General features: G+C 42.7%; 1 protein-coding gene across 1 annotated transcript; it reads right to left on the minus strand.

The window, feature by feature from the left end:
- Positions 1-1,425: 1,425 nt before the first annotated feature.
- LOC119341521 (plastid division protein PDV1-like) lies at positions 1,426-3,766 on the minus strand. The gene is made up of 2 exons (XM_037613396.1): positions 3,314-3,766; positions 1,426-2,213 (listed from the first exon to the last, which is right to left on the minus strand). The coding sequence occupies exons 1-2, from the start codon at positions 3,614-3,616 to the stop codon at positions 1,719-1,721; spliced, it is 798 nt and encodes a 265-aa protein (XP_037469293.1). The 5' UTR covers positions 3,617-3,766; the 3' UTR covers positions 1,426-1,718.
- Positions 3,767-17,473: the final 13,707 nt, after the last annotated feature.

Below are 17,473 nucleotides of genomic sequence, written 5' to 3' on the forward strand. Positions count from 1 at the left end.
TGAAGAGTAGTAAATATACACAACTACAGAAACAAAATTATATTCATATATACGTCAAAATCTGGTCACTCGATATCATTTTCATTCTGGGCCAATTTTCATGGCTTCCCTAAGAACCTTAAGGGTACATTACTTCATCCAGCAAGTAGGTACTGTGAAAAGGATGAACCGGAGGCCGGATGTTATGTGTTTTGATTATAGACAAACTCTAGAGAGATAAAGCTAAAGAAGGCGACGAAAGGAAAAGGTAAAGATCAGAGAGAGAATTGAGGAGCGCAGTTGCTTTTTGTGCTCAGCCCCCAAGCAGCAAGGAGATTTGCATCAAGTCGGCGTGATTAGAACACCGGTCTGCCTGACCTGCCTACTCTTTTACAGCCTCCATGAGCTGTCTGACAGCCACAAGGATTAACTACTTTTAAGAGATGGGCAACACTGAGAGATGATCATGAGGTGTTGGGCCATGGTATCGGCAGGGGAGCAGGACAGGGAGTGCTGGCTGGATCCACCGTTGCAAGATAATGCCTGCCGACTCCAGCATCAAACGGGCAGCAGGATTAGCACAACTGGATTAGCTTCTACCCTTTTCCAAAAGGCAGGTTTAATGCCCCTCATCCAGATGATAGCACTACTGATCTGGATCTTCCTCATGATTGATCTCACAAAAGAGGAGGAACCAAAGCCACCAGCTGTGGATTCTGCTAGAGGACCTGTCATGTCACTTGAAAATTGAAATTAAACAAAGATGCCAAAACCATAGACAGTAAGAGGATGAAAGGAGCATCCAGGTCTTGCGTTTCGCCAAAGATTTCACTGTAAACTGATTCAAACTTCGGTAATGCTAACGGTCTGACATCATATTTTTAAACATGGAAAGTCGAACTGAGCAGGATTTGACATGCTTGCCAACTAAACTTGCCATCCTCAGCAAACACAAATTGCCATAAAAGACGTTTGATTTGCCATGGCAAAAAAAAAAACTGATGTCAGATTTGTAGTGCAGTCCTTCAAGCTTTACATGAGAAGGCCCAAGCTGGTGATAAGTAAAACCATTGCAAGCAGCAATAGAGAACGAACCTAACTCGCATCTCCTAAAGAAGAGGAACATATGCAAAGAAAAAGCGGTGCCTAACTGGTGTGAAGAACAAGGCACAAGAAAGAGCAATTCACAACTCAACCCTTTGAAGGCTATGACACATGCACCTCATTGTACTTTTGCGTGCTTGTACTTTGGCTCAGTTATATACAAATCACGGGGTGAAGTTATCAATCAAGCAAAGAACCTCTGGGCCATGGCACTAGTGGGAGAGGCAAACGAATGAAGCATAGTGTCGCAATGTCCAGCCTGATTTGCATCCCCAGCTGCTGGTGACTGGCGAGGGAATATTGGCTTGTGGATCCCCTCCAAGTTCATCACAATAGATGTTGTAGAGTAATAACCAAACAAACAGATTCAAATGTCGCAGCCCCAGAACGAGATATGTTGCCCTAGTACCATACAATTGTTTTGGTTAGTTGAAGAAAAGGGACCGACTTGCAGATTCTTCCGGTGCATCTATTGCTAATCTCAAACCATTTACATCCTGTGTGGTACAGCTTCTAACGATGAAGGTAGACTGTAGACCAGCCCATCCAAAAGAATGCAATGGCTAGTGCCTAGTGACCTAACAAAACCGACCAAAACTCAAAGGAGAATAAAACTTCCTGTATCTGATGATTGCTCAACCTCTAGCTAATAACACTTCCAACTGCTTTCCTTTACTGTCTTTTCTTGACCCTCCAGAAAGAGAACCATTGTCAGCTCTCCTATATTGGACTGCTGGCGTTTGTTTACCAGAGGCCAATTGATGAAGCTGCAAGAATGTGAGCATACTTACTGCAAACACAGTAGCATTACCCAGCACGCTACCCATCCTCTCAAATCTTAATATGTTCTTGGCTAAAGCAAAACTGCAGGATACCACACGCACCACCATGTTTGAACCATGCCCCCTGCGGTCCTCATCTTCCCCTGATTGGCTGTGCGTCCCATACACATCTTCCGGCGAGACAAATTGGCTCTTGTCATGCACATCACCCACGAAACCTAAGGCTTCCTCAATGACTCCATGCCCCTTTCCTCTATGTTCAGCCAACCTTGCAGCAAGGAGAATGCGACTTTGCTGCACCCTAGCAATCGCAGCATCTTGATCGGCACGCTGTTGTAACTGAACATCCTGCAAGCCATTTTGACACAAATAAGCAACATATTGTTTTTCAATCAGAGAATATTTGGTGCCAGATGTCTAGCTAGCATAAGTGATCATGGTGAAGTGCCCCGTCAAACAAAATCATGTAGAAGTGCTTAATTTCACAGATGTAGAGAGAAGGTAGCTAATATTGACACTTGAAATTGCTCCTTTATAAAGCAGCATTATCTTCTCAGCTCACTCGGCTAAGACTCAATCATGTATTGTAAAAAATTGTACTCCCACCGTAAACTAATATAAGAGCGTTTAGAATACTAAAGTAGTGATCTAAACGCTCTTATATTAGTTTACAGAGGGAGTACATCATATACCTTAAAATGAAATGAGGGACACGGCAACAATTTTAACAATTAAGAGTTCCTATTGATACCTTATACAAGAGGACGAGCAGGAAGAAGCTACATGGATAACTACCATTAGCCAGAAGACAGTGAGCTACATGGCTAACAACCTGTGGCAATTGTGTGTCTTCGTACCATGATTGGGTACAAGGGAACGAGAGGTCCCAATTCAACAGATAAGATTCTCCCGGTGTATGTTACAACTATGGAGGGAAGACGCATGCCAACAGAAGTGAATCTGGCACTCAAATCACATGCGGACAAAATTGACGAAGAATACAAAGGCTTGTGATAACGAAACATAACAGAGAATAACAAAAAACAAAGCTAGCATCCAGCTCACAAATATGTGGCTTAATATCGTCGGTTTCCACATGGACGCACTGTCAAACAAGGAACATCTGTGGACCAAAACACAGAACAGCAATAATGAATGAGAAGGCCGACCTAGATTGCCTGAATAAGATGCGTGCTCATAATGTAAATGACACAGACAATTGTTCATCTGAATCTGGATTCACGGATCAGCACGGTGGAGTCATCTCAGAAGAGAACAAACAAACTTAAAAGGAGATGATTAATTGCGCAAAGGAAGCAAAGGCATGATAACAATCCACTGTATCGTACTCTCTGGAGATGGTTCTCGCACGCGACATCAACGAGCCACGGATTTTTTTTTTCAACGCAGAGGAAGACGAGGAGGGGGGAGGAGGTGAGGGAACTCACACGAAGGAAGTGGAGGTGCCCCTCGAGGTCCTCGAGCGCGGCGCGGATGGCGTGCAGGCCCCGCGCGTCCGCCATGGCCGCCGCCGCCGCGGCAAGGTCGACGTGCCCTCCCCCCTGCGGCGGCCGCAGCCCCTTGACGACTACGTGGCCGTTGGGGGCGCCCCGGCAGCGGCAGGCCGGAAGGCCGGCGCAGGCGGAGAGGGCGAGGATGGCGTGGCTGAGCTTGTCGTGGAGGTCCCAGATGCGCTCCTGCAACGCCTCCGCCTCCGCTTCCGTCGCCGGCGTCTCCCAGTCCCATCTCATCTCATTCACGCGATTCGCTCGTCGCCGTTGGCGAGAAGAGAGGGGTGGGGGGCTGAAGAAGGCAGGCAGGCACGCGGGCACCCCGGCGCACGACGGGTGGAGCTTTTCTTCTCCTCCCTTGTGTTGACACAAAATACCTTTTTCTTTTTCTTTCTCTCTCTCTTTTGTATTCCTATATTTGCTTTGTGTCATGTGGTGGTGATGATGTTGTGATGAGAGGGAGGAATCATTCAGGAATTATGCATTTCAAAAATGTAATGCAAGTTTTTACTTGTGCTTTCAGACCACTGAGGTAACAGGTGGCAAATCCGTCATTCAAAAAAAAAAAAGCGGCGAAATCTCAAAACATCGCTCATTTAGTACAAGTAGCGAGAGCTAATATGGAACAGAGAGAGTAGCAAAAAGGGGATCATCAACAAAATGGACGTACATGAGTATTTTTAGAGTTAACTTGATTACGAGAAAGCGAGATTTATTCATGTAATCTACTCCACCTATTCTTTACTCTTTATATATTGATTTGTTCAAGGAGAATTGATACCTACTAATAGTTTGCTTTTGTGAGGAAAGTATACTGAATAATTTGGTTATAACTTATAAGTATAGAAAGTGTGGAGAGATTCATTTCCGAATTAATAACAGAATATATGAATTGACTCCAATTATGCACTCTAAAAATTTAAAGGCTCTAGAGTATTGATGACAACTTTGGCCTGCATAAAAACTGTCCTCAAGATACATCAAATGAAAAGAATGTTCATTATAAAAATTGCATGTCTCATGAAGGTGATTTTTTTTCTTTTGGGATCATCCCAATCCAAGGTCGTATGCAATTTTTACACACAATTTGTTGTGTAGAGGACTACTTTTGGTCTATACAGAAATGGAGCCTAGAGGTTCTAGGCTATCTAGAAGCGTGCAATGGCCTGCGCAAATATCCGGTCTGGAGGTTTCGGGCTAACTCTAGGTCATCCAAAGGCGTACAATGGCACATGAAAACTAGTCCATGAAGTTCTGGGCTACCTCCGGGCTATCCAAAAGCTTGCAACATCATGCTTGAAGGTGACCTGGAGGTTTGAGGCTGACGTGTTTGAATTAGGGTAGATTTGAAGATAAAGCAGAATTTTAAGTCATTTTCTTATACATAAAGTCTAACCGCCTCATATGTGGATGAGAGGTGCGACCGACTGATACGGCGACATATGATCAAATAAATCAATCTACTTCCTTTTTTGTCTACTGTTCTTGGTTGTTCTTCATGTTGGGCAGCAGTGAACCTCAAGGCTCTAGTAGCGGTTAGGATGACTTATTGAAGCCATAGCCTCGTGGCGATACCCTGCCGTTGATGCCAAGTGTTATAAAAGGGGGAAAGAGATGGCCTCATCTGGGTAGTTCGAGAATGAGTCACTCCTCTCCTATCATTTGATGAAATGCGGCTCAAACTTGGTGGATGTGGGCACTATGGATGAGTAAGCATCCCATAAAGTTTTGAGTTAAAAAGGAGTTGGCGCAAAGGAGTTGGGTTTTAAGAAAAAAAACTAGGGTTGAGGTTGTTTCTACAAATTTGTGGTGACCAGCTCCAAGGCTTTGGATATTTGTGGTTCACATTGCAAGTGTTTGCTAATGTGAATTTATGAGGTTTTTTAGAGTAGAAACAAATTTAGTTGCTTTGTAAATGGAAGAAAACAAAATGAATTCTTCAAATTATTGTGGGGGCATTTACGGTAAATAATACTTTTGATGGATGAAGAATGGTTTATCAAGGTTTTTGGGCAAGGCTTGGGCATTTTCTGAAACACCAAGGATAGGCAGGAAAAGATGCTCAATCTGTATAAAATCCATGGAGAACAATAAATAAAAATGAAAATGGGGGCATAACACCCATCCCACTTGCGCTCTCTATCTTCCTCTCTCATATCCCTCGAGCACCACCATCATAAGGACAACAACCGTTCGCCCCCTTCCCCTATGGTAGCAACGACAAACTTGACCACTTCGAGAATGGCTATGCATTAAAGCTTCCCAAACCCTAGGTATTATATGTTACCATGTCGATGGTTGGCTAGCATCGACTGTGACATGCTAGAACAAAATTTACAAGTTCCTCTATGGATGGGGTAGATTAGAATTGATGCATTATTGATCCGAGGTAACCCGATGATAGTGTACATTAAGATATGCTCAAATTTGAGTGCAGAGTGCTACTTGTGAGTTGCGTTGGGATTTCCCCGAAGAGGAAGGGTGAAGCAATATAGTAGCTGATAAGTATTTTCCTTAATAAGAACCGAGGTTATTGAACCAATAGGAGAATCACACCAAGCCTAGTGAACAACAATTGCACAAACAAGAGCAAATACTTGGCCCCAACGCGGGCAAGAGGGTTGTCAATCCCCTTGAAATCGTTACTTACAAGGATAAAATCTGGTAGTGGTAGATATATAAATTGTAAAACAAAATAAAAGATAACAAATTACAGCATGGTATTTTTGGTTTTTGTAATATGATAAAAGTAGACCCGGGGGCCATAGTTTTCACTAGAGGTTTCTCTCTTAGAACATAGCATACAGTGGGTAGACAAATTACTATTTGGTAATTGATAGAAAATCGCATAGTTATGATGTTATTCATGTCAATGATCATGTATATAGACATTACGTCTATGACAAGCACACCGAAACAATTCTGCATCTACTACTATTACTCCACCAATCGACCGCTATCCAGCATGCATCTATGGTATCAACTTCATAACAAACAGAGTAATGCATGAAGCAAGATGACATAATGTAGACAGAATAAACTCAATCAATATGAATGAACCACATCGTTTTACCATTAAGGGAAACAATAAAAATGCATGCCTCGCTACCCCTTCTCTCACAAGGTGAGGACATCGCAAGATTGAACCCATTACAAAGCACATCTCCTACTAAAGATAAATCAATCTAGTTGGCCAAGCCAAACGGATAGATCAAAGAGAAATACAAAGCTATAATAGTCATGCATAATAAAGTTCAGAAAAGACTCAATTACTTTTAGTGAATAATCTTATCATAAAGCCACAATTTATTGGATCCCAACAAACACACTACAAAACAAGATTACGTTGGATAGAACTCCATGGAGATCATGGAGAACTTTGTGTTGAAGATCAAGAGAGGGAAGAAGCCATCTAGGTACTAGCTATGGACCCGTAGGTCTGTGGTAACTACTCAACACATCATTGGAGGTCAGCAAGGTTGATGTAGAAGCCTTCCATGATTGATTCCCCCTCCGACAGAGTACCGTAAAAGGCTTCTAGATGGGATCACGGAAAAACAGAAGCTTGTGGCAGTAGAAAAAGTGTTTTTGGTGGCTCTTTGTTGGTTTCAGGATTTATGGGAATTTATGGAGTTGGAATTGGGTCAATCGAAGCTCCGTGGGTCCCACAAGCTCAGGGGGTGCCCCCCTTGGGGCGCGCCTAAAGGAAATATGCCCTAGAGGCAATAATAAATTTGTTATTTCATATTTCCTTATATCACGATAAATGTTTATTATCATGCTAGAATTGTATTAACCGGAAACTTGATACATGTTTGGATACATAGACAAAACAACGTGTCCCTAGTAAGCCTCTACTAGACTAGCTCGTTAATCAAAGATGGTTAAGTTTCCTAACCATGGACATGTGTTGTCATTTGATGAACAAGATCACATCATTAGGAGAATGATGTGATGGACAAGATCCATCCATTAGCTTAGCATAATGATCGTTAAGTTTCATTGATGTTGCTTTCTTCATGTCATATACATATTCCTTCGACTATGAGATTATGCAACCCCCGGATACCGGAGGAATACCTTGTGTGCTATCAAACGTCACAATGTAACTGGCTGATTATAAAGTTGCTCTACAGGTATCTCCCAAGGTGTTTGTTGTGTTGGCATAGATCGAGATTAGGATTTGTCACTCCGAGTATCGGAGAGGTATCTCTGGGCACTCTCGGTAATACACATCATGATAAGCCTTGCAAGAAATGTGACTAGTGAGTTAGTTGTGAGATGATGTATTACGGAATGAGTAAAGAGACTTGCCAGTAACGAGATTGAACTAGGTATGAAGATACCGACGATCGAATCTCGGGCAAGTAACATACCGATGACAAAGGGAATAACGTATGTTGTCATTACGGTACGACCGATAAAGATCTTCGTATAGTATGTGGGAACCAATATGAGCATCCAGGTTACGATGTTGGTTATTGACCGGCAAGGTGTCTCGGTCATGTCTACATAGTTCTTGAACCCATAGGGTCCGCACGCTTAACGTTCGATGATGATTTTGTATTATATGAGTTATGTGATTTGGTGGCCGAATGTTGTTCAGAGTCCCGCATGAGATCACAAACATGATGAGGAGTCTCAAAATGGTCCAGAGGTAAAGATTCATATAAAGGATGATGATATTCGGACACCGGAAGTGTTCTCGGGGTAACCGGGTAAGTATCGGGTCAAAGGAAGGGGTTCCGGGCATCCCCCGGCAACTACACGGGCCTAATGGGCCAAGAAGGGGACAGACCAGCCCCTAGGGGGCTGGTGCGCCCCATGTAGGCCGAAATAAGGGGGAAGGAAAGAGGAGAAGGGAAAAAGGAAGGGGAGGGATTCGACCCCACCCTTCCTTCTCTCCTCCCTCCTCCTTCCTTCCCCTTCAGATGAATATGGAAGGGGCGAGGCCGAATTGGGAGGCGGCCAAGTAGGATTCCTCCTACGTGGGGCGCCCCCTTGGCTGCCTCTTCTCCCATCCAACCTATATATATGAGGGGGGGGGGGCACCGCTAGAAGATAGATCATTGATTCCTAGCCGTGTGCGGCGCCCCCTCCACAGTTTACGCCTCCGATCATATTCACGTAGTGCTTAGGCGAAGCCCTGCGTGGATCACTTCACCATCACCGTCACCAAGTCGTCGTGCTGACGCAACTCTCCCTCGACACTTTGCTGGATCAAGAGGTTGAGGGAGGTCATCGAGCTGAACGTGTGTAGAACTCGGTGGTGCCATACATTCGGTGCTTGATCGGTCGGAACGAGAAGAAGTTCGACTACATCAACCACATTAACAAATGCTTCCGCTTTCGGTCTACGAGGGTACGTGGACACACTCTCCCCCTCTCGTTGCTATGCATCTCCTAGATAGATCTTGCATGAGCGTAGGAATTTTTCTGAAATTGTATGCTATGTTTCCCAACAGTGGCATCAGAGCCAGGTCTATGCGTAGATGATATGCATGAGTAGAACACAAGGAGTTGTGGGTGGTGATCGTCATACTGCTTACCACCAATGTCTTATTTTGATTCGGCGGTATTGTTGGATGAAGTGTCTTGGACCAACCTTACATGACCATGTTCATAAGACCGGTTCCACTGACAGACATGCAACTAGTTTTGCATAAAGGTGGCTAGCGGGTGTCTGTTTTTACAACTTCAGTTGAATCGAATTTGACCGCGGCCAGTCCTTGTTGAAGGTTATAACAACAAACTTGATAAATCACCGTTGTGGTTTTGTGCCGTAGGTAAGAATGGTTCTTGCTAGAAGCCCGTAGCAGCCACGTAAAACTTGCAACAACAAAGTAGAGGACGTCTAACTTATTTTTGCACGGCATGTTGTGATGTGATATGGTCAAGACATGATGTGATATACGTTGTTGTATGAGATGATCATGTTTTGTAGAAGTTATCAGCAACTGGCAGGAGCCTTATCATTGTCGCTTTATTGTATGAAATACAAACGCCATGTAATTGCTTTACTTTATCACTAAGCGGTAGCGATAGTTGTAGAAGCAATAGTTGGCGAGACGACCACGGTGCTACGATGGAGATCAAGGTGTCGAGCCGGTGACGATGGAGATCATGACGTTGCTTTGGAGATGGAGATCAAAAGCACAAGCTGATGATGGCCATATCATGTCACATATTTTGATTGCATGTGATGTTTATCTTTATGCATCTTATTTTGCGTAGTACGGCGGTAGTATTAGAAGATGATCCCTTAACTAAATTTCAAGGTATAAGTGTTCTCCCCGAGTATGCACCGTTGCAAAAATTCTTCTTGCTGAGACACCACGTAATGATCGGGTGTGATAGGCTCTACGTTCACATACAACGGGTACAAGCTAGTTTTGCACATGCGGAATACTCGAGTTAAACTTGACGAGCCTAGCATGTACAGACATGGCTTCAGAACACTGGAGACTCAAAGGTCGAACGTGAATCATATAATAGATATGATCAACATAGATATGTTCAACATTGATGACTACTCCATCTCACGTGATGATCGGACATGGTTTAGTTGATTTGGGTCACATGATCATTTAGATGACTCAAGCGATGTCTATCTAGGTGGGAGTTCTTAAGTAATATGATTAATTGAACTTAATTTATCATGAACTTAGTCTTGATAGTATTTGCAAATTATGTTGTAGATCAATAGCTCGCGTTGTAGCTCCCCTATGTTTTCGATATGTTCCTAGAGAAACTAAGTTGAAAGATCGTAGTAGCAATGATGCAGACTGGGTCAGTGATATGAGGATTATCCTCATTGCTGCACAGAAGAATTATGTCCTTGTTGCACCGCTAGGTGACAAACCTATTGCAGGAGCAGATGCAGACGTTATGAACGTTTGGCAAGTTCGGTAAGATGACTACTTGATAGTTTAGTGCGCCATGCTTCACGGCTTAGAATCGGGACTTCAAAAACCTTTTGAACGCCACAGAGCATATGAGATGTTCCAAGAGCTGAAATTGGTATTTCAGACTCATGCCAGAGTCGAGAGGTATGAGACCTCTAACAATTACTTTGCCTACAAGATGAAGGAGAATAGCTCAACCAGTGAGCATGTGCTCAGAATGTCCGGGTACTACAATCACTTGAATCAAGTGGGAGTTAATCTTCCAGATAAAATAGTGATTGATTGAGTTCTGTAGTCACCATCACCAAGTTACTAGAACTTCATGATGAACTATAGTATGCAAGGGATGACGAAAATGATTCCCGAGCTCTTCGTGGTGTTGATATCGACGAAGGTAGAAATCAAGAAAAGAGCATCAAGTGTTGATGATTGACAAGACCACTAGTTTCAAGAAAAGGGCAAAGGGAAAGAATGGGAACTTCAAGTAGAATGACAAGCAAGTTGTCACTCCCATGAAGAAGCTCAAAGCTGGACCAAATCCTGAAACTGAGTGCTTACACTTCAAAGGAAATGGTCACTAGAAGCGGAAATGCCCTGAATTATTTGGTGGATAAGAAGGATGGCAAAGTGAACAAAGGTATATTTGATATACACGTTATTGATGTGTACCTTACTAGTGCTCGTAATAGCCCCTGGGTATTTGATACCTGTTCGGTTGCTAAGATTAGTAACTCGAAATAGGAGTTGCAGAATAAATAGAGACTAATTGAGGGTGAAGTGATGTTGTGTGTTGGAAGTGGTTCCAAGATTGATATGATCATCATCGCACACTCCCTATACTTTCGGAATTAGTGTGGAGCCTAAATAAATGTTATTTGGTGTTTGCGTTGAGCATGAATATGATTAGATCATGTTTATTGCAATACAGTTATTCATTTAAGACAGAGAATAATTGTTATTCTGTTTACATGGATAAAACCTTTTATGATCATACACCCAATGTTAATGGTTTATTGAATCTCAATCGTGGTGATACACATATTCATAATATTGATGTCAAAAGATGCAAAGTTGATAATGATAGTGGAACATATTTTTGGCACTACCGTTTAGGTCAAGAAACTCCATGCAGATGGACTTTTGGAATCACTTGATACTTGCGAACCATGCCTCATGGCCGAGATGACTAAAACTCCGTTCTCTAGAATAATGGAACGAGCCAATGACTTATTCAAAATAATACATACCGATGTATGCGGTCTGACGAGTGTTGAGGCTCATGGCGGGTATTGTTATTTTCTGACCTTGACAGATGATTTGAGCAGTTATGGGTATATCCACTTAATGAAACACAAGTCTGAAACATTTGAAAAGTTCAAAGAATTTCAGAGTGAAGTGGAGAATCATCATAACAAGAAAATAAAATTTCTACGATCTGATCATGGAGGTGAATATTTGAGTTACGAGTTTGGCCTTCATTTAAGACAATGTGGAATAGTTTCACAACTCACGCCACCTGGAACACCACAGCGTAATGGTGTGTCCGAACGTCGTAACCGTACTTTATTAGATATGGTGCGATCTATGATGTCTCTTACCAATTTACCACTATCATTTTGGGGTTATGCATTAGAGACAACTGCATTCACGCTAAATAGGGCACCTTTAAAATCCATTGAGACGATACCATATGAACTGTGGTTTGGTAATAAACCTAAACTGTCGTTTATTAAAGTTTGGGGATGCGATGCTTATGTCAAAAGGCTTCAGCCCGATAAGCTCGAACATAAATCGGGGAAGTGTGTTTTCATAGTATACCCTAAGGAAACAATTGGGTACACCTTCTACCACAAGTCTGAAGGCAAGATTTTTGTTGCTAAGAACGGAACCTTTCTAGAGAAGGAGTTTCTCTCGAAAGAAGTGAGTGGGAGGAAAGTAGAACTTGATGAGGTAATTGTACTTGCTCTCAATTTGGAAGGTAGCTCATACGAGAAATATGTTCCCATGATGCCTACACCAATTGGAGAAGAAGCTAATGATAAATATCATGAAACTACCGATCAAGTTGCCACAGAACCTCGGAGGTCAAACAGAGCACGATCCGCACTAGAGCGGTACGGTAATCCTGTTTTGGAGGTCATGTTACTTGACCATGACGAACCTACGAACTATGAAGAAGCTATGACGAGCCCAGATTCCGATAAATGGCTTGAGGCCATGATATCCGAGATAGGATCCATGTATGAGAACAAAGTATGGACTTTGGTGGATCTGCCCGATGATCAGCGACCCATAGAGAATAAATGGATATTCAAGAAGAAGAGTGACACTGATGGTAATGTTACTGTCTATAAAGCTTGACTTGTCGCAGAAGGTTTTTGACAAGTTCAAGGAGTTGACTACGATGAGACTTTCTCACCCGTAGCGATGCTTAAGTCTGTCTGAATCATGTTAGCAATTGCCGCATTTTATGATTATGAAATCTGGCAAATGGATGTCAAAACTGCATTCCTTAATGGATTTCTTAAAGAAGAGTTGTATATGATGCAACCAGAAAGTTTTGTCGATCCTAAAGGTGCTAACAAAGTGTGCAAGCTCTAGCGATCCATCTATGGACTAGTGCAAGCATCTTGGAGTTGGAATATACGTTTTGATGAGTTGATCAAAGCATATAGTTTTATACAGACTTTCGGAGAAGCCTGTATTTACAAGAAAGTGAGTGGGAGTACTACAACATTTCTGATAAGTATATGTGAATGACATATTGTTGATCAGAAATGATGTAGAATTTTCTGGAAAGCATAAAGGAGTGTTTGAAAGGAGATTTTCCAAAGAAAGACCTCGGTAAAGCTGCTTATAGATTGGGTATCAAGATCTATAGAGATAGATCAAGACGCTTGATAAAACTTTCGATGAGTACATACCTTGATAAGTTTTTGAAGGAGTTCAAAAATGGATCAGTCAAAGAAGGAGTTCTTGCCTGAGTTGTAAGGTATGAAGTTGAGTAAGACTCAAAACCCGACCACGATAGAAGATAGAGAGAGAATGAAAGCCATTTCCCTATGCCTCAGCCATAGGTTCTATAAAGTATGCCATGCTGTAGACCAAACCTATTGTGTACCTTGCCATGAATTTGGCAAGGGGGTACAATAGTGATCCAGGAGTAGATCACTGGACAACAGTCAAAATTATCCTTAGGTACCTAAAGAGGACTAAGGAAATGTTTCTTGGTTATGGAGGTGACAAAGAGTTCGTCGTAAAGGGTTACGTCGATGCAAGCTTTGACACTGATCCAGATGACTTTGAGTATCAATCTGGATACATATTGAAAGTGGGAGCAATTAGCTAAAGTAGCTCCGTGCAGAGCATTGTAGACATAGAAATTTGCAAAATACATACGGATCTGAATGTGGCATACCCGTTGACTAAACTTCTCTCACAAGCAAAACATGATCACACCTTAGTACTCTTTGGGTGTTAATCACATGGCGATGTGAACTAGATTATTGACTCTAGTAAACCCTTTAGGTGTTGGTCACACGGCGATGTGAACTATGGGTGTTAATCACATAACGATGTGATCTATTGGTGTTAAATCACATGGCGATGTGAACTAGATTATTGACTCTAGTGCAAGTGGGAGACTGAAGGAAATATACCCTAGAGGCAATAATAAATTTTTTATTTCAGATTTCCTTATATAACAATAAATGTTTATTATAATGCTAGAATTGTATTAATAGGAAACATGATACGTGTGTGGATACATAGACAAAACACCGTGTCCCTAGTAAGCCTCTACTAGACTAGCTTGTTAATCAAAGATGGTTAAGTTTCCTAACCATGGACATATGTTGTCATTTGATGAACATGATCACATCATTAGGAGAATGATGTGATGTACAAGACCCATCCATTAGCTTAGCATAATGATCGGTAAGTTTTATTGCTATTGCTTTCTTCATGTCATATACATATTCCTTCGACTATGAGATTATGCACGCCGTATACCAGAGGAATACCTTGTGTGCTATCAAACATCACAATGTAACTGGATGATTATAAAGATGCTCTATAGGTATCTCCCAAGGTGTTTGTTGGGTTGGCATAGATCGAGATTAGGATTTGTCACTCCGAGTATCCGAGAGGTATCTCTGGGCACTCTCGGTAATACACATCATGATAAGCCTCGCAAGCAATGTGGCTAATGAGTTAGTTGTGAGACGATGTATTACGGAATGAGTAAATAGACTTGCCAGTAACGAGATTGAACTAGGTATGAAGATACTGACGATTGAGTCTCGGGAAGTAACATACCGATGACAAAGGGAATAACGTATGTTGTCATTACGGTAGGACCGATAAAGATCTTCGTATAGTATGTGGGAACCAATATGAGCATCCAGGTTCCACTGTTGGTTATTGACCGGAGAGGTGTCTCGGTCAAGTCTACATAGTTCTCGAACTCGTAGGGTCCGCACGCTTAACGTTCGATGATGATTTTGTATTATATGAGTTATGTGATTTGGTGGCCGAATGTTGTTCAGAGTCCCGCATGAGATCACAAACATGATGAGGAGTCTCGAAATGGTCGAGAGGTAAAGATTCATATATAGGACGATGATATTCGGACACCAGAAGTGTTCCGAGGGTAACCGGGTACGTATCGGGTCAAAGGAAGGGGTTCCGGGCATCCCCCGGCAACTACACGGGCCTAATGGGCCAAGAAGGGGACAGACCAGCCCCTAGGGGGCTGGTGCGCCCCATGTAGACCGAAATAAGGGGGAAGGAAAGAGGAGAAGGGAAAAAGGAAGGGGAGGGATTCGACCCCCCCCCCCCACTTCCTTCTCTCCTCCCTCCTCCTTCCTTCCCCCTCCGGGTGAATATGGAAGGGGGGAGGCCGAATTGGGAGGCGCCCAAGTAGGATTCCTCCTACTTGGGTCACCCCTTGGCTGCCTCTTCTCCCCTCCAACCTATATATATGAGGGGGTCCCACTAGAAGATAGATCATTGATTCCTAGCCGTGTGCGCTGCCCCCCTCCATAGTTTACGCCTCCGGTCATATTTACATAGTGCTTAGGCGAAGCCCTGCGTGATTAGTTCACCATCACTGTCACCATGCTGTCATAATGACGCATCTCTCCCTTGACACTTTGCTGGATCAAGAGTTCAAGGGACGTCATCGAGCTAAACGTGTGTAGAACTCAGAGGGGCCGTACGTTCGTGCTTGATCGGTCGAAATGATAAGAAGTTCGACTACATCAACCGCGTTAATAAACTCTTCCGCTTTCAGTCTACGAGGGTACATGGACACACTCCACCCTTCTTGTTGCTATGCATCTCCTAGATAGATCTTGCATGAGTGTAGGATTTTTTTTGAAATTGCCTACGTTTCCCAATAGCGCCTGGTGAGCTTGTGGCTCTCTCGTAGCTCCCCAGGTCTCCTCTTGAGGCTCCTAGGGTTACTTATGGTCTAGAAAAAAATCATTGTATAGTTTTATCACATTTGGACTTTGTTTGGTATTGATTTCTTGAAAAAACCAAAAACATGCAGAAAACAGGAATTGGCACTAGGCACTGGGTTAATAGGTTAGTTCCCCAAAATGATATAAAATTGCATATAGAGGCATATAAAGTATCTAGAATTGATAATATAATAGCATGAAACAATAAAAAAATTATATATACATTGGAGACGTATCACAGAGCAATGGACAAATAGTGTTTTATGTATCATATGTTTGTTTTGAGCATGTTTCAGTGGTTAGCATTTTTTAGACCTCCATGTGAAAGGATATCTTAGCCCATGTATTAGGTTTTGGCATTGATGACCAACAATTAGTGGGAATAATGCTTTACTCAGGTGTTCTCGAAGATTAGTCCCAAGGCAGGGATAAAATCATGGTGGGAGACCCTCTCCCTATTCCGCACCCCAAGGAAAAAGGAAAAACTCAATGTATTTTTTAATTACTATTGGCTAATAGATCATAGGTAAACTACACTATTAAGAGGGTAAAGTGGAGTTCAAGGTTGTGTATTATGCTCATGTTTGCATTATATGATCTACCATAAAGCTTTATCAACAATATCTCACACCGGGACCAAATATTAGCAGTTTTGGCAACTGCCTATTGTGTGTGTGCTCAGGAGACAATTTTTGGACCCTCCAGTTCTGGGCTCCATGTTTCATGTATATTCTTTGGATCCCCTCGAGCCTCCGAGTTTTGAATTTTTCTCTCTATAGCCTAGAGTGACCTCGAATCCTTAGGACTTCGCGCAGATTACATATAATAGTTGAAAATTGTAGGAGTTATCACTACTGTAGGAAGGTCCTAATGCGATACATGTATATGAGGCCATTCGACCAAAGCCAAACCGTGGGCGATGTATGAATCACAAACAATATCGAATGAAAACCGTCACCAATATAATGAACTGTGTGCGATGGCACATCCATCAAATACGATTCAGAAAAGAGTTGTGTGTATGGAACATGGCATACAATTGATTCATACGAACTATTTGTGATGAGCCTGCACAATAGAAATGGTCAGCCAGACCAAGGTGTGTGCGATAGACGGCATACATGCCACTCAGATGAATTGTTTGTGATTAACCAAAACAACAGAAATGGCCAGTCAAATCAAGGTGTGTGTGATAGCACTACAAAAAAAAGACACATCCGTGACATTTTGGGCTAAACAAATTTTTTTTCCTGTCATAGTTATGACACTTCTATGACGATAATTGTGACAAAACCCGGTATCATCATAGATGTGGTGGGCTCCTACTTCTATGACAAAAAATCATGACAGAAAATGGGCTTTTCGTCCTGGGCGGGTCGGAGACGCAGCTGCATGACATTCTTTGGGCCGTCCATGACGGGAAAAACCATGGTAGAAGTGAGGGTGAGGAAAATATTGGGGTGTTCCCGGTTACGGTGAGTGGTCGGGGCCGAGCGATGCGCATTTCTCTCGTACACATACGCGCGTGGGTGCGAGGCGTTGGGTTGTAACTGAACCCGAGCGAGGCCTTCGCCTATACTGAACCCAAGCGATTGCACTGCACGCTACACGTTACTGAGCCTGAGTGATCGATCGATGCATGGGTGTTAACTGAACTCGATCGAGCGATTCCTTCGCTACTACTGCTAACTGAAGCCGATCGATGCTGCCTCTAGACGAACAGTGAG

Source organism: Triticum dicoccoides, chromosome 7B (assembly GCF_002162155.2).
Source record: "Triticum dicoccoides isolate Atlit2015 ecotype Zavitan chromosome 7B, WEW_v2.0, whole genome shotgun sequence".
Lineage (NCBI taxonomy): Eukaryota > Viridiplantae > Streptophyta > Magnoliopsida > Poales > Poaceae > Triticum > Triticum dicoccoides.

Coding starts and splice junctions, on each gene's coding strand:
- LOC119341521 (XM_037613396.1), bottom strand. CDS start 3,616: ATGAGATGGGACTGGGAGACGCCGGCGACGGAAGCGGAGGCGGAGGCG. Junction 2,214..3,313: donor GGCACCTCCACTTCCTTCGT/GTGAGTTCCCTC, acceptor AATGGCTTGCAG/GATGTTCAGTTACAACAGCG.